Source organism: Coregonus clupeaformis, unplaced genomic scaffold (genome assembly GCF_020615455.1).
Source record: "Coregonus clupeaformis isolate EN_2021a unplaced genomic scaffold, ASM2061545v1 scaf0069, whole genome shotgun sequence".
NCBI classification, from domain to species: domain Eukaryota; kingdom Metazoa; phylum Chordata; class Actinopteri; order Salmoniformes; family Salmonidae; genus Coregonus; species Coregonus clupeaformis.
Genome location: NW_025533524.1, coordinates 170,001 through 195,000, shown reverse-complemented (window position 1 = coordinate 195,000; position 25,000 = coordinate 170,001). Strand labels below are relative to the sequence as shown.

At 44.3% G+C, this 25,000-nt stretch overlaps 1 protein-coding gene across 3 annotated transcripts in view; it reads left to right on the top strand.

The window, feature by feature from the left end:
- The window catches only part of LOC121556164 (feline leukemia virus subgroup C receptor-related protein 2-like), a 74,439-nt gene extending 57,988 nt beyond the window's left edge, over positions 1-16,451 (top strand). The window contains exons 7-11 of one of the 3 annotated variants that reach the window (XR_006658178.1): positions 747-852; positions 7,814-7,925; positions 13,618-13,673; positions 15,073-15,226; positions 16,018-16,097. Coding sequence is in view for 2 of the 3 variants with exons in the window: in XM_045212999.1 (XP_045068934.1) it covers positions 747-852; positions 7,814-7,925; positions 13,618-13,673; positions 15,073-15,159 (361 nt within the window). In the remaining variant the exon portion in view is untranslated. Of the gene's footprint in view, positions 1-746; positions 853-7,813; positions 7,926-13,617; positions 13,674-15,072 lie in introns of all 3 variants that reach the window. The other 2 variants (XM_045213000.1, XM_045212999.1) reach the window with 2 other exon arrangements.
- The last annotated feature ends 8,549 nt before the right edge of the window (positions 16,452-25,000 follow it).

The window sequence follows — 25,000 nt, the reverse complement described above, 5'->3', positions numbered from 1 at the left end:
TTCATGAAAGAAAGTCAGCATGGGCTCAGGCTAGATTGACTGATTCAACCTCTGACTGGCAGTCCTTCAGACATTTGAGAAATAGATGTCTTACTGTCTCTCAGACAGGATACAATGTGTGCTTTCTGATTGTGTGAAGTTACCTCGATATTACTAAAGAGGTCCCACGGGTCGATCAAATATCAAAAGTCAAAAGTTTGGACATTTCTTTATTTTTTACTATTTTCTACATTGTCGAATAATAGTGAAGACATCAAAACTATGAAATAACACAATTGAGATGGTTTGGGATGAGTCGGACCGCAGAGTGAAGGAAAATCAGCCAACAAGGGCTCAGCATATGTGGGAACTCCTTCAAGACTGTTGGAAAAGCATTCCAGGTGAAGCTCGTTGAGAGAATGCCAAGAGTGTGCAAAGCTGTCATCAAGGCAAAGCGTGGCTACGTTGAAGAATCCTAAAATATATTTTGATTTAACACTTTTTTTGGTTACTACATGATTCCATATGTGTTATTTCATAGTTTTGATGTCTTCACTATTATTCTACAATTTAGAAAATAGTAAAATTAAAGAAAAACCCTTGAATGAGTAGGTGTGTCCAAACTTTTGACTGGTACTGTGTGTGTGTATATATATATATATATATATATATATATATATATATATATATAAGCTGTAATAAAGTGTTATAAAATTTCCATCTGTCTATATAGCGCTTTAATAAAAGTATTATAATTCTGTGTGTAGGTTCTTCATGACAGGCTACCTGCCCCTGGGCTTTGAGTTTGGTGTGGAGCTGACCTACCCCGAGGGTGAAGGCACCTCTTCAGGCCTACTCAACTGCTCTGCACAGGTGAACACACACACAGCAGCTGCTGCAGTCAGTTGGCAGATCAAAGCTTTTGGTATCCATGGAAATGCAGTGCATTCGGAAAGTATTCAGACCCCTTGACTTTTTCCACATTTTGTTACTTTACAGCCTTATTCTAAAATGGATTAAATTATTTTTCCCCCCTCATCAATCTACACACAATACCCCACAATGACAAAGCAATTTTTTAAAACAAATGTATTCAAAATAGAAAACGGAAATATCACATTTACATAAGTATTCAGACCCTTTATTCAGTACGTTGTTGAAGCACCTTTGGCAGCGATTACAGCCTTGAGGTTTCTTGGGTATGACGCTACAAGCTTGGCAAACCTGTATTTGAAGAGTTTCTCCCATTCTTCTCTGCAGATCCTCTCAAGCTCTGTCAGGTTGGATGGGGAGCGTCGCTGCACAGCTATTTTCAGGTATCTCCAGAGATGTTAGTTTGGGTTCAAGTCCGGGCTCTGGCTGGGCCACTCAAGGACATTGAGAGACTTGTCCCGAAGCCACTCCTGCGTTGTCTTGGCCGTGTGCTTAGGGTCATTGTCCTGCTGGAAGGTGAACCTTCGCCCCCAGTCTGAGGTCCTGAGCGCTCTGGAGCAGGTTTTCATCAAGGATCTCTCTGTACATTGCTCCATTCATCTTTCCCTCGATCCTGACTAGTCTCCCAGTCCCTGCCGCTGAAAAACATACCCACAGCCTGATGCTGCCACCACCATGCTTCACCATGGGGATGGTTCCCAGGTTTTCTCCAGACGTGACGCTTGTCATTCAGGCCAAAGAGTTCAATGTTGGTTTCATCAAACTAGAGAAACTTGTTTCTCATGGTCTGAGAGTCCTTTAGGTGCCTTTTGGCAAACTCACGTGCCTTTCACTGAGGAATGGCTTCCGTCTGGCCACTCTACCATAAAGGCCTGATTGGTGGAGTGCTGCAGAGATGGTTGTCCTTCTGGAAGGTTCTCCCATCTACACAGAGGAACTCTAGAGCTCTGTTAGAGTGACCATCGGGTTCTTGGTCACCTCCCTGACCAAGGCCCTTCTCCCCCGATTGCGCAGTTTGGCCGGGCGGCCAGCTCTAGGAAGAGTCTTGGTGGTTCCAAACTTCTTCCATTTAAGAATGATCGAGGCCACTTTGTTGTTGGGGACTTTCAATGCTGCAGAATTATTTTTGTACCCTTCCCCAGATCTGTGCCTCGACACAATCCTGTCTCGGAGCTCTACGGACAATTCCTTCGACCTCATGGCTTGGTTTTTGCTGTGACATGCACTGTCAACTGTGGGACATTTAATAGACAGGTGTGTGTGCCTTTCCAAATCATGTCCAATCAATAGAATTTACCACAGGTGGACTCCAATCAAGTTGTAGAAACATCTCAAGAATGATCAATGGAAACAGGATGCACATGAGCTCAATTTCGAGTCTTATAGCAAAGGGTCTGAATACTTACAGTACCAGTCAAAAGTTTGGACACACCTACTCATTCTACTAGCTACTGTAGCTAATGTTAGCCAGCTACAAATCGATTCAGACACTAGCCAGTTCATTTTAGCTCTTAGCTAATACCAATGAGTAATGCTCTTCAAATTGACAATATGGGCATTTTATTTTTTACAGTTATCAAAGTAAACATTAATATAAAAAGGCAAGACAAAATAAGAGCTAAATCAAGTAGATAGATAGCTAGCTAGCTGCCTTGCTTTGGCTTACTGTCTACTTGGCTTATCAGTACATTTCACAGACTCTTCTTATAAATCGGAAAGAATGCTATAATTACCAACATAAAACCAAATTGTATACAGCTTCTTACCTTTAATATGTTGTCCTGATCTCAATGACAAAGCTGTCAAAGTTGTGAGGAACCTTTCAGGTCCAGTGGAGGCGAGGCGTCTCCCAGTGGCAGCATTCACTTTCAGTGCCAGCACCGAAGCTCACAATTTCCTCAATCCTGCCGATGATGCATTGGCATCAGTCTTTACTGTGGCAATTCAAATACCTCTAATAAACATTGTTCACAATCAAAATCCTAAAAATAGAGATGTTTCTATTAATGCATGTTTAGTATTAGTGGATGGAATACATCTCTTTGCTTAGCTTTACTTCCTAAAGTGTTTCCCTCCCCTTTAAATATTCAGCTAAAGTGAAGTATCCAATATTTGACATTGTTTCTCTGACCTTCAACCTTACTCTGCCAATAGTCGCAGTCAGTATGCGAAATATCCTTCCGTAGGAAGGCAGTGGAACAATATCATGAATATTCATGAGTCTCAACATAGAGCCCGTCGGCTGATTGGTTGTGCCTTCTTGAGTGCGTAACGTCACTCTGAGCCCTTACCAAAACACAAAACATGACAGACTATTTCTCTCTCCCCCAGATCTGAAACCAGTAGTAACCACCAACTTTAATGACAGTTAGCATAAACTTAAAATACGAATCTGACATTCCTGCGCCCCAATAACATTGTCGCAGAGGAGGGCTTTTTTTTCTTATAAAAACAGCTCAGCTAGCTAGCGAAATTCTAAGTTGCAATGCTAGCTAGCTAACGTTAGCTAGACTCGGGAGCTCATGGGGACAACCACCATGGGACAATGATTCCACCATGGGCAACAACTGGCTACTAGTTAGTTTTCAGCCAAAAATGTTCCACTCAACTCATAGCTAGTTTATCCAGTGACCACTGCATTGGCTCACACTGGCCATACAGTAGCCAACTAGCTACAGTGCCTTGCAAAAGCATTCCTATTTTGTTGCATTACAATCTCTAATTTAAATGGATTTATATTTGGATTTCATGTAATGGACATACACAAAATAGTCCAAATTGGTGAAGTGAAATGAAAAAAAGTACTTGTTTCAAACATTTCTAAAAAATAAATAACGGAAAAGTGGTGCGTGCATATGTATTCACCCCCTTTGCTATGAAGCCCCTAAATAAGATCTGGTGCAACCAATTACCTTCAGAAGTCACATAATTAGTTAAATAAAGTCCACCTGTGTCACATGATCTCAGTATATATACACCTGTTCTGAAAGGCCCCAGAGTCTGCAACACCACTAAGCAAGGGGCACCACCACGCAATGGCACAATGAAGACCAAGGAGCTCTCCAAACAGGTCAGGGACAAAGTTGTGGAGAAGTACAGATCAGGGTTGGGTTATTTAAAAATATCCGAAACTTTGAACATCCCACGGAGCACTATTAAACCATTAATAAAACATTTTAAGAATATGGCACCACAACAAACCTGCCAAGAGAGGGCCGCCCACCAAAACTCACGGACCAGGCAAGGAGGGCATTAATCAGAGAGGCAACAAAGAGACCAAAGATAACCCTGAAGGAGCTGCAAAGCTCCACAGCGGAGATTGGAGTATCTGTCCATAGGACCATTTTAAGCCGTACACTCCACAGTGCTGGGCTTTACGGAAGAGTGGCCAGAAAAAAGCCATTGCTTAAATAAAAAAATAAGCAAACACATTTGGTGTTCGCCAAAAGGCATGTGGGAGACTCCCCAAACATATGGAAGAAGGTACTCTGGTCAGATGAGACTAAAATTGAGCTTTTTGTCCATCAAGGAAAACGCTATGTCTGGCGCAAACCCAACACCTCTCGTCACCCCGAGAACACCATCCCACAGTGAAGCATGGTGGTGGCTGTCACGCCCGTTGAGTACAGGATTGGACCAAGGTGCAGCGTGGAATGCATACATGTTTATTAACTAAGTAAACACACAACAAATAATTATTCACGCTCAAGTTTTCTGTTTTTTTGTCTAATTTCTTGTTTGTTTCACCCCAAAAAATATTTTGCATCTTCAAAGTGGTAGGCATGTTGTGTAAATCAAATGATACAAACCCTCCAAAAATCAATTTTCATTCCAGTTTGTAAGGCAACAAAATAGGAAAAATGCCAAGGGGGGTGAATACTTTCGCAAACCACTCTAGCTAAACGTGGACTCCAAAAGACGCAGCTATCGAGACTTGGGAGGTCATGGGCACACAGGCTACATTAACCAACTGGTTAGACATGATTACACCACAGGCTACATTAACCAACTGGTTAGACATGATTACACCACGGGCAACAATAACTGGCGACGAGTTCATTTTTCAGACAAATATTTTGAACTTAGTTTAGGAGGATTATTTAATTATTATTTGGCCAGGCAGTAACCTGGACGTATGACCTATTCTTTGATACATTTGGGTTAACTTGCTCATATCAAGCAACACAGACAGTTTGTGGAAAGGTAAAAATAACAATTATTGGGATCGTTTTTTTTTTTTAACCGGACAGTGAAACTAAAATAGACTTGTAGCTAGCTGATGAGGCTTTCAGTTATTTCCCAATACATTTGGTGATCAAGCTGAAGCTGGGTTTCCCAAGTCGTTTGGTCAGTGCTAACTGCTCATGCTGATGGCACAAGCTAGCTAAACAGACGGCTCTCTAGAGTATCTGTGTGACGTCACACACTCAAGTAGGCTCAACCAATCACCCAACGGGTTCTATGTCGAGACTCATGTATATTCATGAAATTGCCCCGTGCCTTCCTACGGAAGGACATTTCACAGTTGGTATAGGCCTTTCTCTTGTTTCCGGGTTGGGGACATCCATTTTGGGAAAATCTGGGAAACCCTATATCGTGTCTAAGGCGTATGTTCTTTTATCAATAGAAATTAAGCAAACCAAGAGCAAGTCCTGTTGTAGCGTACGTCTTTGTTTGAATTTGAGAGAAAAACTGCCAACCTGGGCTAGCTCGAAGTTTCCACTGCCTCCAGAAAAGAAATGTCATGTTGCTAGCTATCTAATGTGACTGTGCAGTTCTATACATTTTTCCATGTCTAATGTGTATTCATGTGATATTTGAGTTCATAAAAAATTACAACAATATCTATGGGCTAAAAAAACAATAAAACATTTTTTGCCTACATGGGCTAGTTGATCTGGACATTTATGACAAGTTATAAATAGCTCTCTAAGGTCTGCAATGACTAACATGACAAGAGGAACTGATGATGCACTACCCAATTTAAAAATTGCACCTTGTGCATTCTGCTATTACAACTTTCAAGAGAAAGTTTAAAGCTGGACTGAGTTCCTTTAAAACAAATATTTAAAAAAAGAACCACTGGACCTAGACCACGGCCAAGCAACAACCCAGGTAACCTGGCTAGTCTTGTGAGCAAGCGAGTGAGCTAGCTAGTTGGCTGGCTAGTCTTGTGAGCGAGCGAGTGAGCTAGCTAGTTGGCTGGCTAGTCTTGTGAGCGAGCGAGTGAGCTAGCTAGTTAGCTGGCTAGTCTTGTGAGCAAGCGAGTGAGCTAGCTAGTTAGCTGGCTAGTCTTATGAGCAAGCGAGTGAGCTAGCTAGTTAGCTGGCTAGTCTTGTGAGCGAGCGAGCGAGTGAGCTAGCTAGTTAGCTGGCTAGTCTTGTGAGTGAGCGAGCGAGTGAGCTAGCTAGTTAGCTGGCTAGTCTTGTGAGCGAGCGAGTGAGCTAGCTAGTTAGCTGGCTAGTCTTGTTATCTATGCTGGTTGTTAGCTTGCATAACGGATATGTGTATAATTGTAAGGGACACTTCATGTTTTATGGATAATATTGACGTTTACAGAGTTGGTGAGCTCCATTCCTGACAGCCTGATCAGATTCAATAACAGCCTCAGAGGCTGATAAGTCAGGATGTCGCCTTGTAGATAGTCTGCCACCATGTACTGTCTGTTTAGAGCCAAATAGCATTGAAGTTTACTTTGATTTTTTTTTGTGGTGTCTTTCCAATAGGGGATATTTTTTATATTTTTGCTTTGTGATGATTTGGTTGGGCCAGATTTTCTGAGCGCTGTCCTGAGGCTTTGTTGGGTTGGTAGGGGTTAGTGAACCGAGCCTCAGAACCAGCTGAATGAGGTGACTCTTCTCTGTGGTCACCTCTTGACATTTGAGGGCTTTGTAATGGTAGGAGTGGGGGGTCACTTGTTTTTAAAGGATCATACAATTTGGTGGCTCTTTTTTGGATATTGATCAGAAGAGGGAATTTGCCTACTTCAGCTCTGCATGCGTTGTTTGGAGTTTTTTCTCTGTACTCTGAGGAGGCTCTTACAGGATTCCACATGCAGCGTTTCAGTTGGGTGTTTGTCCCATTTGTCAAATTCAAGCGGACCCCACCCTTCACTGTCATATAGTGCAATTGGTTATATTATTGATCAGAATATTTGGAGCCAGATCCTAATTGGTATGTCTAATTTAATAGATTGTTTAATGGCATAGAAAGCCCTCTTTGCTTTTGTCTTTCAGTTCATTCAAGGCCAGAGTGTGGTCCTCTGTAGCTCAGCTGGTAGAGCACGGCGCTTGTAACGCCAAGGTAGTGGGTTCGATCCCCGGGACCACCCATACACAAAAAAAATGTATGCGCGCATGACTGTAAGTCGCTTTGGATAAAAGCGTCTGCTAAATGGCATATTATTATATTAAAGTTCCCTGTGCCGCCAAGATTTAGTCCCAAATATATGTAGGTGTGTTCTATATGAGTGGAGCCCAGTAACAAAGTATATCGGTTTCCCTGACATCTGGACCTTCTCTGGAATATCATAATGTTTGCTTATGTTTGTTTGTTTGTTTATGTTTGTTTGTTTATGTTTGTTTATGTTTACTGCATATTTGTTATTAGTGTACATTGATTTGGATGACATCATGTTTTTCCTCCCACACCACTTTAAATTAATTTCAGTTAAAGGGCGTTCATGTCAAATTGAATCAAAGGCTTTTTGGAAATCTACAAAGCATCATTTTCATGATCTGCCAGCGGAAGATAATTGATATCTCACTCTCGCTCTCTCTCTCTCTCTCTCTCTCTCTCTCTCTCTCTCTCTCTCTCTCTCTCTCTCTCTCTCTCTCTCTCTCTCTATCTCTCTGTCTCTCTGTCTCTCTGTCTCTCTCTGTCTCTCTCTGTCTCTATACAGGTGTTTGGTATCATTTTCACTATCTGCCAGGGGAAGATCATAGATAACTACGGGACGCTGGCAGGAAACATCTTCCTCTGCGTCTTCCTCTTCATCGGATCGGTCCTCACGGGTAAAGACCTTTTCATAATGATAATGATGATGATAGTCAAACGTATTGCACTACATAGGGAATAGGGTGCCATTGGCTACTGAAGTCCAGGGCTGAAGTCCACATTCACCCACATGAAAGGAAACTGTAAGGACCCTACTGTTAATAATGGGGCCTGAAGGGTTAACTCGAGGGCTGCTGTGTTACTCCTTAAATACATCCATACTGGCTACTGGAGAACATCAGTGCTGAAGTCCAAGTTCACCAACATGACAATAGACTGTCTTCAGATCAGCGTTTCCCAAACTCTGTCCTCGAGACCCGTAAGGGGTGCACGTTTTGAAGATGGCGCCGACAGACATGGCAGTTCTGCTTCTAAGCTCCTAAGCAACTTTGCAGTATTTTTTTTTTTTTTGTTGTGTTATTTCTCACATTGTTAGCCCAGAACGTTGTTTGTGTTATTACATACAGCCGGCGGTAACTTAATGGCATTACGACTAGAAATACGACTTTCCCGAATTGGATCCTTTGTTCGTACCCCCCAGGGTGATTTAACGTATCCCATAGGCTGCTCCAAGACGCCACCGGTGGAGAAGTGGTATTCGGAGTGGACTTATAGTCCGACTCAGGAGGCGTGCACACCATCCACCGCTTCCGAGTATATTACTCGCTAATGTTCAGTCCCTGGACAATAAAGTAGACGAGCTCAGGGCGAGGATCTCCTTCCAGAGAGACATCAGGGACTGTAACATACTCTGTTTCACGGAATCATGGATATCGCCGGATATACTCTCCCATCCATACAGCCAGCTGGGTTCTCAGTACATTGCACAGACAGGAATAAAGAACTCTCTGGGAAGAAGAAAGGTGGTGGTGTATGTTTCATGATTAACTACTCATGGTGTGATTGTGATAACGTACAGAAACTCAAGTCCTTTTGTACCCGTGCTAAGGTCTATTCAACGCTGGTCTGACCAATCGGAATCCATGCTTCAAGATTGTTTTGATCACGCGGACTGGGATATGTTCCGGGTTGCCTCTGAGAATAACATTGACGTATACACGGACACGGTGATGGAGTTCATCAGGAAGTGTATAGAGGATGTTGTTCCCACGGTGACTATTAAAACCTACCCAAACCAGAAACCGTGGATAGATGGCAGCATTCGCGCGAAACTGAAAGCGTGAACCACCGCATTTAACCATGGCAAGGTGACTGGGAATATGGTTGAATACAAACAGTGTAGTTATTCCCTCTGTGAAGGCAATCAAACAGGCAAAAACGTCAGTACAGACACAAAGTGGAGTCGCAATTCAACGGCTCAGACACGAGACGTATGTAGCAGGGTCTACAGACAATCACAGATTACAAAGGGAAAACAAGGCATGTCGCGGACACCGACGTCTTGCTCCCAGACAAGCTAAACACCTTCTTCGCCCGCTTTGAGGATAACACAATGCCACCGACGCGGCCCGCTCCCAAGGACTGTGGGCTCTCGTTCTCCGTGGCCGACGTGAGTAAGACATTTAAGTGTGTTAAACCTCGCAAGGCTGCTGGCCCAGACGGCATCCCTAGCCGCGTCTTCAGAGCATGGCTGGAGGGTTTACGGACATATTCAATCTATACCAGTCTGCTGTCCCCACTTGCTTCAAGGTGTCCACCAGTGTTCCTGTACCCAAGAAAGCAAAGGTAACTGAACTAAATGACTATCGCCCCGTAGCACTCACTTCTGTCATCATGAAGTGCTTTGAGAGGCTAGTTAAGGATCATATCACCTCTACCTTACCTGACACCCTAGACCCACTACAATTTGCTTACCATCCCAATAGATCCACAGACGATACAATTGCCATCACACTGCACACTGCCCTATCCCATCTGGACAAGAGGAATACCTATGTAAGAATGCTGTTCATTGACTATAGCTCAACATTCAACACCATAGTACCCTCCAAGCTCATCATTTAGCTCGGGCCCTGGGTCTGAACCCCACCCTGTGCAACTGGTTCCTGGACTTCCTGACGGGCCACCCCCAGGTGGTGAAGGTAGGAAACAACACCTCCACTTCGCTGATCCTCAACACAGGGTCCCCACAAAGGTGCGTGCTCAGCCCCCTCCTGTACTCCCTGTTCACCCATGACTGCGTGGCCAAGCACGCCTCCAACAATGAAGAGACAGCCTACAGCGAGGAGGTGAGGGCCCTGGCGGAGTGGTGCCAGGAAAATAACCTCTCCGTCAACGTCAACAAAATGAAGGAGCTGATCGTGGACTTCAGGAGACAGCAGAGGGAGCATGCCCCGATCCACATCGACAGGACCGCAGTGGAGAAGGTGGAAAGCTTCAAGTTCCTCTGCATACACATCACTGACAAACTGAAATGGTCCACCCACACAGACAGTGTGGTGAAGAAGGCGCAACAGCACCCCTTCAACCTCAGGAGGCTGATGAAATTTGGCTTGGCCTCTAAGACCCTCACAAACTTTTACAGATGCACAATTGAGAGCATCTTGTCGGGCTGTATCACCGCCTGGTACGGCAACTGCACCGCCCGCAACTGCAGGGCTCTCCAGAGGGTGGTACATATATGTATACAGTGGGGAAAAAAGTATTTAGTCAGCCACCAATTGTGCAAGTTCTCCCACTTAAAAAGATGAGAGAGGCCTGTAATTTTCATCATAGGTGCACGTCAACTATGACAGACAAAATGAGGAAAAAAATTCCAGAAAATCACATTGTAGGATTTTTTATGAATTTATTTGCTAATGATGGTGGAAAATAAGTATTTGGTCAATAACAAAAGTTTCTCAATACTTTGTTATATACCCTTTGTTGGCAATGACACAGGTCAAACGTTTTCTGTAAGTCTTCACAAGGTTTTCACACACTGTTGCTGGTATTTTGGCCCATTCCTCCATGCAGATCTCCTCTAGAGCAGTGATGTTTTGGGGGCTGTCGCTGGGCAACACAGACTTTCAACTCCCTCCAAAGATTTTCTATGGGGTTGAGATCTGGAGACTGGCTAGGCCACTCCAGGACCTTGAAATGCTTCTTACGAAGCCACTCCTTCGTTGCCCGGGCGGTGTGTTTGGGATCATTGTCATGTTGAAAGACCCAGCCACGTTTCATCTTCAATGCCCTTGCTGATGGAAGGAGGTTTTCACTCAAAATCTCACGATACATGGCCCCATTCATTCTTTCCTTTACACGGATCAGTCGTCCTGGTCCCTTTGCAGAAAAAACAGCCCCAAAGCATGATGTTTCCACCCCCATGCTTCACAGTAGGTATGGTGTTCTTTGGGTGCAACTCAGCATTCTTTGTCCTCCAAACACGACGAGTTTAGTTTTTACCAAAAAGTTCTATTTTGGTTTCATCTGACCATATGACATTCTCCCAATCCTCTTCTGGATCATCCAAATGCACTCTAGCAAACTTCAGACGGGCCTGAACATGTACTGGCTTAAGCAGGGGGACACGTCTGGCACTTGCAGGATTTGAGTCCCTGGCGGCGTAGTGTGTTACTGATGGTAGGCTTTGTTGCTTTGGTCCCAGCTCTCTGCAGGTCATTCACTAGGTCCCCCCGTGTGGTTCTGGGATTTTTGCTCACCGTTCTTGTGATCATTTTGACCCCACGGGGTGAGATCTTGCGTGGAGCCCCAGATCGAGGGAGATTATCAGTGGTTTTGTGTGTCCTCCATTTCCTAATAATTGCTCCCACAGTTGATTTCTTCAAACCAAGCTGCTTACCTATTGCAGATTCAGTCTTCCCAGCCTGGTGCAGGTCTACAATTTTGTTTCTGGTGTCCTTTGACAGCTCTTTGGTCTTGGCCATAGTGGAGTTTGGAATGTGATTGTTTGAGGTTGTGGACAGGTGTCTTTTATACTGATAACAAGTTCAAACAGGTGCCATTAATACAGGTAACGAGTGGAGGACAGAGAATCCTCTTAAAGAAGAAGTTACAGGTCTGTGAGAGCCTGAAATCTTGCTTGTTTGTAGGTGACCAAATACTTATTTTCCACCATAATTTGCAAATAAATTCATTAAAAATCCTACAATGTGATTTTCTGGAGAAAAAAAATCTCAATTTGTCTGTCATAGTTGACGTGTACCTATGATGAAAATTACAGGCCTCTCTCATCTTTTTAAGTGGAAGAACTTGCACAATTGGTGGCTGACTAAATACTTTTTTCCCCACTGTATACTGTATTCTATTCTACTGTATTTTAGTCTATGCCACTCCGACATTGCTCATCCTAATATTTATGTATTTATTAATTTCATTATTTAATTTTTTTGATTTGTGTATATTGTTGTGAATTGTTAGATACTACTGCACTGTTGGAGCTAGGAACAAAAACATTTAGCTACACCCGTTAATAACATCTGCTAAATATGTGTATGTGACCAATACAATTTGATTTGTTTTGGTTTTGCCCTAACACTACACAGCTGATTCAAATGATCAAAGCTTGATGATTAGTTGATTTGTTAATCAGCTGTGTAGTGTTAAGGGCAAAAACCAAAATGTGCACCCCTTGGGGTCCCGGGGACCGAGTTTGGGTTAACCCTGCACTAGATTATTATGTTAATGATGTGAAGGGTTAAAGGTCAGTCCAGAGGGCTACTGCATGGCCAATATTTAGCGTGAACTATAAATCAATTGAAGTAATAAGTCAATGAGCCATACTAAAGCTAAAGTCCAAGTTCATTTATGTTAATCATTTATTTATTATGTGACTAGAAGGTTAAATGACCCTTAACCCTTCTAGTCACATAATAAATAAATAATTAACATAAATTAACTTGGACTTTAGCTCTGGTCTCCAATAACCAGTATGTACTTTTAAAAAGTTTTACTGCATGAGCAGTATTTTAGGTAAACTATAGATACATTAAAGTAATAATTGGTGAAGTCATGCGTTGACTTGTCAATCTGAACCATAGCATACATAATGCAGTAGGCAGTGGATTAACAAGGTCATAAACCACTGTGTTATGATTCAGTTGTTTTAGTTTCTGTCATTCCAGCGATACTTATTAAACGGTTTACCGTGGTATAGTTTGTCTTTGCATTGAGTGCCCTCTAGTGGAAGCTATACCTTACTTTGTTTGCAACAGGGGAATATTTCTTTCATGGTATTTGACTAGCAACACAACTGCCTTTCCCCAGTGTAACAAATCATGTATTCACCCGAACCACAGGTGTCAAACTCCACTCCTCGAGGGTCTGCGGGTCTTCACTCCTCCCTTGTACTTGATTGATCAATTAAGGTCACTGATGAGTTAGGAACTCCCCTTACCTGGTTGTCTAGGTCTTAATTGATTAGTTAGGAACGACCCTCACCTGGTTGTCAAGGTCTTAATTGATAAATTAGGAACTCCCCTCACCTGGTTGTCTAGGTCTTAATTGAATAGTTAGGAACGACCCTCACCTGGTTGTCTAGGTCTTAATTGCTTAGTTAGGAACTTCCCTCAACTGGTTATCTAGGTCTTTTTGGACACAAATTGAAAGGAAATAACTAAATCCAGCAGAATGAGTTTGACACCACTGACCTAAACCAAAGAAAACCTGATCATGGATTGGTATAGATGGGTCTGCTGAAAGGTCATTTGTGGGAGGCAGGCATCAAAATGGCTCCCACACACCTCACTAGTCTTACATGAACCCTAAACATGCAGGTCCACATTTAAGAAATGTATTTCTTCTCTCCAGGCTTCATCAAGTCAGACCTGCAAAGACAAAAGGCCAACCAGTTAGCCAAGGCAGCTGTAAGTGTGGGGGGGGGTTTGTATGTATGTCTGATGTAGCTTTGTATTCCCGTGTAGCTTTGTATGTATGTCTGATGAAGTATGCTCCGAAAGTTGTCTGTCTGATGTCCTCAGTGTCCTCCTGTCTGTCTGTCTGATGTCCTGTGTGTCTGTCTGATGTCCTGTGTGTCTGTCTGTCTGATGTCCTGTGTGTCTGTCTGATGTCCTCTGTGTCCTGTGTGTCTGTTAATAACACGTTACTATACACATACACTACCGTTCAAAAGTTTGGGGTCACTTAGAAATGTCCTTGTTTTTGAAAGATTTTTTATTTTTTTTGTCCATTAAAATAACATAAAATTGATCAGAAATACAGTGTAGACATTGTTAATGTTGTAAATGGCTATTGTAGCTGGAAACTGCAGATTTTTTATGGAATATCTACATAGGCGTACAGAGGCCCATTATCAGCAACCATCAGTCCTGTGTTCCAATGGCACGTTGTGTTTGCTAATCCAAGTTTATCATTTTAAAAGGCTAATTGATCATTAGAAAACCCGTTTGCAATTATGTTAGCACAGCTGAAAACTGTTGTGCTCATTAAAGAAGCAATAAAAATGGCCTTCTTGAGACTAGTTGAGTATCTGGAGCATCAGCAATTGTGGGTTCGATTACAGGCTCAAAATGGCCAGAAACAAATAACTTTCTTCTGAAACTCGTCAGTCTATTCTTGTTTTGAGAAATGAAGGCTATTCCATGCGAGAAATTGCCAAGAAACTGAAGATCTCGTACAACGCTGTGTACTACTCCCTTCACAGAACATCGCAAACTGGCTCTAACCAGAATAGAAAGAGGAGTGGGAGGCCCCGGTGCACAACTGAGCAAGAGGACAAATACATTAGAGTGTCTAGTTTGAGAAACAGACGCCTCACAGGTCCTCAACTGGCAGCTTCATTAAATAGTACCCGCAAAACACCAGTCTCAACGTCAACAGTGAAGAGGCGACTCCGGGACGCTGACCTTCTAGGCAGAGTTGCAAAGAAAAAGCCATATCTCAGACTGGCCAATAAAAAGAAAAGATTAAGATGGGCAGTCTGAGATATGGCTTTTTCTTTGCAACTCTGCCTAGAAGGTCAGCATCCCGGAGTCGCCTCTTCACTGTTGACGTTGAGACTGGTGTTTTGCGGGTACTATTTAATGAAGCTGCCAGTTGAGGACCTGTGAGTCGTCTAATGTGTTGTGACACTGAGTGGCATGTAAAGTGTTACCGTTTGTTCAACGGTCAAACATGGATTATTATTATTTTTCCTGAAAAGTAAAATTTTTTGGAGATGCAAGGTTTTCTTCCCGACAGCGATGATAACGTAGTACTTCCTGACGGTAAATGAAGGTGACTTAAAAAAAAGACTGTATGTTCCAGGCGGATGGACGGCTCTCTGGGCAGGACTACGGGGCCACGGCTCTAATCAAGAAGCCGGACTGCCCTTCTACTTCTCCTCAGGCTTGATCACTAACCCCTACCCCCCTGTACCCTAACCCCTACACTCTTAGCTCGAACCTCAAAACGGGCCAAGGTAGGGGCACAGCCAACCAATAATCACCACACGCTTCCTTGTTTTCTATTCTCGTAGGAGTGAATCCTAACCTCCTCTTTAGTCTCCCCCATTTGACATCAGTGCATGACCAAGTGGACGTTAGGATTCACTCTCCTGTACACCTTTCACTTTTGACCAGGGGGTTTCCTGGAAGCTTCGTAGTGCTAAAATAATCTTTCTTTTTGTCCATTGGCTAAAATGGACTTCAGATTATTCTAAGTGCTAGGAAGCTTTCGGAAGGAAAAAACGTAGCCCTAACACTCCACCCCACTCATCTCAATCCTCTTGTTTTTCTATCTTCACTTCCCTCTAAACTCTCCACCACACGCTCCAGATTACATGATTAGGCACAGGTTATTTTCACCAAGAGTATGTAGAATAAGATGTATGTTATAACGTTTTAACCCACGTTTGATGTGTAGTGTTTAGTACCTGTATGTGTATATTTATGTAGCGTGTTTATTTGTGCTTTAGTTATTTATCCGTTGTGTTGCCATGGATACTCAAAACCGTTGGTCTGCTTGTATTTCAGACTAATACTGTTTGCATCAGGATTAGGGTTTTAGAATTCCGGTAACTTCCCCAAATTCCCAGTTTTCCAGAAATCCCGGTTGTAAGATACCTGGAATCGGAAGGGAATAAGCACAGAATCCTCCAGCTGAGATCTCTGGAAAACCTGGGAATTCGGGGAAAGTTACTAGAATTTTGCAAACCCTAATCAGAATCGTCTTTAGCTGGAATGTGATTGGCTGATTGTTTTTGATTGACAGGTCCTGTCAGTCCCAGAGGATGGGAACATCTCTGCCCCCGCAGTCCTCGACGGAACCAGGTTTTAGAGACTCACAGTCTGCTGGACACACGCACACACACACAGTAAATCACCAATTTATGACCACTTCCCTTTAACACTGTCCAATAAGGCTCCATTATCACTGGCAGGCCAAATCTGATCTTTTTTTCATTAATTAGTCTTTTGACCAATCACATCAGATCTATATATATCAGAATTGGGCTGCCTGTAGAAACGCAGCCTAAGTGTCTTCCACTTGTATGCAACTGTCTAATGAGTCTTTCACTATTTATGCCTAATTGTACTAATACTATTTCTGTATTATTTATAGAGAAATGTGTTTATATATACAGTGCCTTAAAGTATTCATACCCATTGACTTTTTCCACATTTTGTTGTTACAGCCTGAATTAAAATGGATTAAATTGATATTTATTGTCATAATACCTCATAATGTCAAAGTTGAAATGTTTTTAGATTTTTGAATGATTAGCCTATCTCTGTACCCCACACATACAATTATCTATAAGGTCCCTCAGTCGAGCAGTGAATTTCAAACACAGATTCAACCACAAAGACTAGGGAGGTTTTCCAATGCCTCGCAAAGAAGGGCACCTATTGGTAGATGGGTAAAAAAACAAAAAACAGACATTGAATATCCCTTTGAGCATGTTGACTTTCAAAATTACACTTTGGATGGTGTATCAATACACCCAGTTACTACAAAGATACAGGCGTCTTTCCTAACTAGGTTGCCGGAGAGGAAGGAAACCGCTCAGGGATTTCACCATGAGGCCAATGGTGACTTTAAAACAGTTAGTTTAATGGCTGTGATAGGAGAAAACTGAGGATGGATCAACAACATTGTAGTTACTCCACAATACTAACCTAATTGACAGAGTGAAAAGAAGGAAGCCTGTACTGAATAAAACTATTCCAAAAAATATATGGCAAGACCTGAAAAGGGTTGTCTAGCAATGATCGGCAACCAATTTGACAGAGCTTGAAAACATTTTAAAGTAATAATGGGCAAATGTTACACAATCCAGGTGTGGAAAGCTCTTAGAGACGTACCCAGAAAGACTCACAGCTGTAATCGCTGCCAAAGGTGATTCTACAAAGTATTTACTTAGGGGTGTGAATACATATGTAAATTAGATATTTCAGTATTTCATTTTCAAAAAGTTTCAAAAAATTCTAAACGTGTTTTCACTTTGTCATTATTGGTTATTGTGTTTAGATGGGTGAGATTTTTAAAAATATTTAATGTATTTTAAGTTCAGGCTGTAACACAACAAAATGTGGAATAAGTCAAGGGGTATGAATACTTTCTGAAGGCATTGTGTCTATATATACAGTGGGGAGAACAAGTATTTGATACACTGACGATTTTGCAGGTTTTCCTACTTACAAAGCATGTAGAGGTCTGTAATTTGTATCATAGGTACACTTCAACTGTGAGAGACGGAATCTAAAACAAAAATCCAGAAAATCACATTGTATGATTTTTAAGTAATTAATTTGCATTTTATTGCATGACATAAGTATTTGATACATCAGAAAAGCAGAACTTAATATTTGGGACAGAAACCTTTGTTTGCAATTACAGAGATCATACGTTTCCTGTAGGTCTTGACCAGGTTTGCAAACACTGCAGCAGGGATTTTGGCCCACTCCTCCATACAGACCTTCTCCAGATCCTTCAGGTTTCGGGGCTGTCGCTGGGCAATACGGACTTTCAGCTCCCTCCAAAGATTTTCTATTGGGTTCAGGTCTGGAGACTGGCTAGGCCACTCCAGGACCTTGAGATGCTTCTTACGGAGCCACTCCTTAGTTGCCCTGGCTGTGTGTTTCGGGTCGTTGACATGCTGGAAGACCCAGCCACGACCCATCTGCAATGCTCTTACTGAGGGAAGGAGGTTGTTGGCCAAGATCTCGCGATACATGGCCCCATCCATCCTCCCCTCAATACGGTGCAGTCGTCCTGTCACCTTTGCAGAAAAGCATCCCCAAAGAATGATGTTTCCACATCCATGCTTCACGGTTGGGATGGTGTTCTTGGGGTTGTACTCATCCTTCTTCTTCCTCCAAACACGGCGAGTGGAGTTTAGACCAAAAAGCTCTATTTTTTGTCTCATCAGACCACATGACCTTCTCCCATTCCTCCTCTGGATCATCCAGATGGTCATTGGTAACCTTCAGACAGGCCTGGACATGCGCTGGCTTGAGCAGGGGGACCTTGCGTGCGCTGCAGGATTTTAATCCATGACGGCGTAGTGTGTTACTAATGGTTTTCTTTGAGACTGTGGTCCCAGCTCTCTTCAGGTCATTGACCAGGTCCTGCCGTGTAGTTCTGGGCTGATCCCTCACCTTCCTCATGATCATTGATGCCCCACAAGGTGAGATCTTGCATGGAGCCCCAGACCGAGGGTGATTGACCGTCATCTTGAACTTCTTCCATTTTCTAATAATTGCACCAAAAGTTGTTGCCTTCTCACCAAGCTGCTTGCCTATTGTCCTGTAGCCCATCCCAGCCTTGTGCAGGTCTACACTTTTATCCCTGATGTCCTTACACAGCTCTCTGGTCTTGGCCATTGTGGAGAGGTTGGAGTCTGTTTGATTGAGTGTGTGGACAGGTGTCTTTTATAGAGGTAACGAGTTCAAACAGGTGCAGTTAATACAGGTAATGAGTGGAGAACAGGAGGGCTTCTTAAAGAAAAACTAACAGGTCTGTGAGAGCCGGAATTCTTACTGGTTGGTAGGTGATCAAATACTAATGTCATGCAATAAAATGCAAATTAATTACTTAAAAATCATACAATGTGATTTTCTGGATTTTTGTTTTAGATTCGTCTCTCACAGTTGAAGTGTACCTATGATAAAAATGACAGACCTCTACATGCTTTGTAAGTAGGAAAACTGTATATTCAATGAACACTAGCTATGTTTTTTTTCTCTCAAGGTTTCAGTTGCATCGAAGTATTACTAAAACTATCCCAAAGACATGTAACATATCAGTTTTCAATATGTATCCATTGTTTTGTTTTTGCTATTCTTTGTCGTTAAAACTGAAACGTTTTTTATTAATCTTTTTTAAATTTTTATGCTCAAATATCTCCTTGGAGAAATGTTTTTACAAATACTGATTGCTTGTAAAAAGATGAATTGACATATTGATGACATAAAAAAAAAAGAATATTTCCGTAAGGTGCATTATTTACTTAATGAAAGGTATTATCGAGGATAGAGGATTTTATATTTATATTTCAGCTTTTATTTCTTTCATCACATTCCCAGTGGGCAGAAGTTTACATTCACTCAATTAGTATTTGGTAGCATTGCCTTTAAATTGTTTAACTTGGGTCAAACGTTTCGGATAGCCATCCACAAGCTTCCCACAGTAAGTTGGGTGAATTTTGGACCATTCCTCCTGACAGAGCTGATGTAACGGAGTCAGGTTTGTAGGCCTCCTTGCTCGCACACACTTTTTCAGTTCTGCCCACAAATGTTCTATAGGATTGAGGTCAGGGCTTTGTGATGGCCACTCCAATACCTTGACTTTGTTGTCCATAAGCCATTTTGCCACAACTTTGGAAGTATGCTTGGGGTCATTGTCCATTTGGAAGACCCATTTGCGACCAAGCTTTAACTTCCTGACTGATGTCTTGAGATGTTGCTTCAATATATCCACATCATTTTCCTTCCTCATGATGCCATCTATTTTGTGAAGTGCACCAGTCCCTCCTGCAGCAAAGCACCCCCACAGCACGATGCTGCCACCCCCGTTCTTCACGGTTGGGATGGTGTTCTTCGGCTTGCAAGCCGCCCCCTTTTTCCTCCAAACATAACGATGGTCATTATGGCCAAACAGTTCTATTTTTGTTTCATCAGACCAGGTCTACATTTTTTTTTCTGAGGTCTTGGCTGATTTCTTTAGATTTTCCCATGATGTCAAGCAAAGAGGCACTGAGTTTGAAGGTAGGCCTTGAAATACATCCACAGGTACACCTCCAATTGACTCAAATGATGTCAGTTAGCCTATCAGAAGCTTCTAAAGCCATGACATCATTTTCTGGAATTTTCCAAGCTGTTTAAAGGCACAGTCAACTTAGTGTATGTAAACTTCTGACCCATTGGAATTGTGATACAGTGAATTCTAAGTTAAATAATCTGTAAACAATTGTTGGAAAAATTACTTGTGTCATGCACAAAGTAGATGTCCGAACCGACTTGCCAAAACTATAGTTTGTTAACAAGAAATGTGTGGAGTGGTTGAAAAATTAGTTTTAATGACTCCAACCTAAGTGTATGTAAACTTCCGACTTCAACTGTATGTCTATGATGTGATTTTTAAAATCTGTAACTTTTATAGTAACACAAATAATAACTGATTATAGTTGTGTATAACTGTTAGTGTTGTTCAGGGAACATGCAGTATTTATTTACCTGTTGAATAGATGTGACATGTCTAACATTTGTTGTCATAAAGATTGGTTTCCTAATGTCTTGTATTTGAGAGCCTTCAATGTTGAATCTGTAACATTTACAGCTTACCTCATCATCACATCCTGCTATATCCTATCCTGCTAGCATGCCTACTGCCAGACTGTCCCTTTACAGACCGCATGTACCTCACAGGACACTAGGTGGCGACATTGTAATGAGTTCTGTGAACCAATAGTTCATTTTTTCCCCCTCAGGCAACATGAACTGATGATGATGATGGTGAAACCACATCACTAACCTAGGTAAGGCGAGGAGAGTTGCTTGACATCTGCAGTGACGGGAGGCATGCAGTAGGTTTGGATTAAGGTGTTGCTAATACCCAAACTGATTTAGTCTTTCTGTGCGGTGTTGCATTACGGTTGAGTCCAGCCGCCTCAGGACTGATTCACACACACCCCTCCCTCCCTGATCCCATCTCCGGTCATAACATTGACCGGTCAGAGGCCTGTTATATCTATTGGAGACAGTAAAAGCACAGGGTGTGTGTGTGTGTGTGTGTGTGTGTGTGTGTGTGTGTTATGGTTTCTCATCAACAGAGCTGTGAGATGCAGGTGCCTTGTGTTTGAGAAAACAAAGACATGTCAGCTGGCCACATAAAAGTCTGGTAGCAATGAGGCAGTTGTCCCCAGGGTAAAGGGGATACAGAGAGAGGATATCCCCAGGGAGCAGTTGTCCCCAGGGTAAGGGGGATACAGAGAGAGGATATCCCCAGGGTAAGGGGGAGACAGAGAGAGGATATCCCCAGGGTAAGGGGGAGACAGAGAGAGGATATCCCCAGGGTAAGGGGGAGACAGAGAGAGGATATCCCCAGGGTAAGGGGGAGACAGAGAGAGGATATCCCCAGGGTAAGAGGGATACAGAGAGAGGATATCCCCAGGGTAAGGGGGATACAGAGAGAGGATATCCCCAGGGTAAGGGGGAGACAGAGAGAGGATATCCCCAGGGTAAGGGGGATACAGAGAGAGGATATCCCCAGGGAGCAGTTGTCCCCAGGGTAAGGGGGAGACAGAGAGAGGATATCCCCAGGGAGCAGTTGTCCCCAGGGTAAGGGGGAGACAGAGAGAGGATATCCCCAGGGTAAGGGGGATACAGAGAGAGGATATCCCCAGGGAGCAGTTGTCCCCAGGGTAAGGGGGAGACAGAGAGAGGATATCCCCAGGGTAAGGGGGATACAGAGCGAGGATATCCCCAGGGAGCAGTTGTCCCCAGGGTAAGGGGGATACAGAGAGAGGATATCCCCAGGGAGCAGTTGTCCCCAGGGTAAGGGGGATACAGAGCGAGGATATCCCCAGGGTAAGGGGGAGACAGAGAGAGGATATCCCCAGGGTAAGGGGGAGACAGAGTGAGGATATCCCCAGGGTAAGGGGGATACAGAGCGAGGATATCCCCAGGGTAAGGGGGATACAGAGCGAGGATATCCCCAGGGTAAGGGGGAGACAGAGAGAGGATATCCCCAGGGTAAGGGGGATACAGAGAGAGGATATCCCCAGGGTAAGGGGGAGACAGAGAGAGGATATCCCCAGGGTAAGGGGGAGACAGAGAGAGGATATCCCCAGGGTAAGGGGGAGACAGAGAGAGGATATCCCCAGGGTAAGGGGGAGACAGAGAGAGGATATCCCCAGGGTAAGGGGGATACAGAGAGAGGATATCCCCAGGGTAAGGGGGATACAGAGAGAGGATATCCCCAGGGAGCAGTTGTCCCCAGGGTAAGGGGGAGACAGAGAGAGGATATCCCCAGGGAGCAGTTGTCCCCAGGGTAAGGGGGAGACAGAGAGAGGATATCCCCAGGGTAAGGGGGAGACAGAGAGAGGATATCCCCAGGGTAAGGGGGATACAGAGAGAGGATATCCCCAGGGTAAGGGGGATACAGAGAGAGGATATCCCCAGGGAGCAGTTGTCCCCAGGGTAAGGGGGAGACAGAGAGAGGATATCCCCAGGGAGCAGTTGTCCCCAGGGTAAGGGGGATACAGAGAGAGGATATCCCCAGGGAGCAGTTGTCCCCAGGGTAAGGGGGAGACAGAGAGAGGATATCCCCAGGGAGCAGTTGTCCCCAGGGTAAGGGGGATACAGAGCGAGGATATCCCCAGGGTAAGGGGGAGACAGAGAGAGGATATCCCCAGGGTAAGGGGGATACAGAGAGAGGATATCCCCAGGGTAAGGGGGGAGACAGAGAGAGGATATCCCCAGGGTAAGGGGGGAGACAGAGAGAGGATATCCCCAGGGAGCAGTTGTCCCCAGGGTAAGGGGGAGACAGAGAGAGGATATCCCCAGGGAGCAGTTGTCCCCAGGGTAAGGGGGAGACAGAGAGAGGATATCCCCAGGGAGCAGTTGTCCCCAGGGTAAGGGGGATACAGACAGAGGATATCCCCAGGGTAAGGGGGATACAGAGAGAGGATATCCCCAGGGTAAGGGGGAGACAGAGAGAGGATATCCCCAGGGTAAGGGGGAGACAGAGAGAGGATATCCCCAGGGTAAGGGGGAGACAGAGAGAGGATATCCCCAGGGAGCAGTTGTCCCCAGGGTAAGGGGGAGACAGAGAGAGGATATCCCCAGGGAGCAGTTGTCCCCAGGGTAAGGGGGAGACAGAGAGAGGATATCCCCAGGGAGCAGTTGTCCCCAGGGTAAGGGGGATACAGACAGAGGATATCCCCAGGGAGCAGTTGTCCCCAGGGTAAGGGGGATACAGAGCGAGGATATCCCCAGGGAGCAGTTGTCCCCAGGGTAAGGGGGATACAGAGAGAGGATATCCCCAGGTAGCAGTTGTCCCCAGGGTAAGGGGGAGACAGAGAGAGGATATCCCCAGGGAGCAGTTGTCCCCAGGGTAAGGGGGATACAGAGAGAGGATATCCCCAGGGAGCAGTTGTCCCCAGGGTAAGGGGGATACAGAGAGAGGATATCCCCAGGGAGCAGTTGTCCCCAGGGTAAGGGGGATACAGAGAGAGGATATCCCCAGGGAGAGGAGCTCTGTGGCGGAGTGGAGGGGCTGGGCTGGGCTGGACCAGCATAGCATGGAGCGGGAGGGAGCTCTGTTTGTGTTGCCTGTTCAAACAGCGGCAGGGCAGGGATTGATGGTGCTGGCTGAGAGCTGTACTGTACACGCCTGACCTAATGCTGAGCTTAACATAAACAGGACAGAGACAGGAAAGGGGGATGATATGACACAGGAAGGATGAGGGGGAGAGACATATAATGGGGGATAAGGAATGAGAGAAAATTAGAGCGGGACGGGAAAAGAGTGAGACTGAAAGGAGGAATGAATTAATAAATAAGTTAGACATTTTAACTCTCAAATGATTGGTCATGTCGACCTTCACACTGAGCGTCATGTCGGCCTTCATACTGAGCGTCATGTCGACCTTCACACTGAGCGTCATGTCGGCCTTCATACTGAGCGTCATGTCGACCTTCACACTGAGCGTCATGTCGGTCTTCACACTGAGCGTCATGTCGGCCTTCATACTGAGCGTCATGTCGACCTTCACACTGAGCGTCATGTCGGCCTTCATACTGAGCGTCATGTCGGCCTTCATACTGAGCGTCATGTCGACCTTCACACTGAGCGTCATGTCGACCTTCACACTGAGCGTCATGTCGGCCTTCATACTGAGCGTCATGTCGACCTTCACACTGAGCGTCATGTCGGCCTTCATACTGAGCGTCATGTCGGCCTTCATACTGAGCGTCATGTCGACCTTCACACTGAGCGTCATGTCGACCTTCACACTGAGCGTCATGTCGGCCTTCATACTGAGCATCATGTCGACCTTCATACTGAGCGTCATGTCGACCTTCATACTGAGCGTCATGTCGACCTTCACACTGAGCGTCATGTCGGCCTTCATACTGAGCGTCATGTCGGCCTTCATACTGAGCCTCATGTCGGCCTTCATACTGAGCGTCATGTCGGCCTTCACACTGAGCGTCATGTCGGCCTTCATACTGAGCGTCATGTCGACCTTCACACTGAGCGTCATGTCGACCTTCACACTGAGCGTCATGTCGGCCTTCATACTGAGCATCATGTCGACCTTCATACTGAGCGTCATGTGACGTCATGTCATGAGACCTAGGCTGTGTCCCAAACGGCACACTATTCCCTAGATAGTGTACAACTTTTGACCAGAGCCCTGTGGGACACAATTTGGGACGCACACATTCACCCAGTTCACAGAAGAGACAACAAAAATCCCAATGGGATTTGTTTTGTTGAGTTCCCAGAGTTTCATTTTGCGTGTGAACAGCTGTAAGTCAATATATAGCGTATACCAGGCAGAGGAGGCTGGTGGGAAGAGCTTTAGGAGGACGGGCTCATTGTAATGGCTGGAATGGTATAAATGGAACGGTATCAAACAAATAAGGAAACCACATGTTTGACTCCGTTCCATTGTCTCCACTCCAGCCATTACACCGACCCCCGTCCTCCTAAAGCTCCTCCCACCAGCCTCCTCTGATACCAG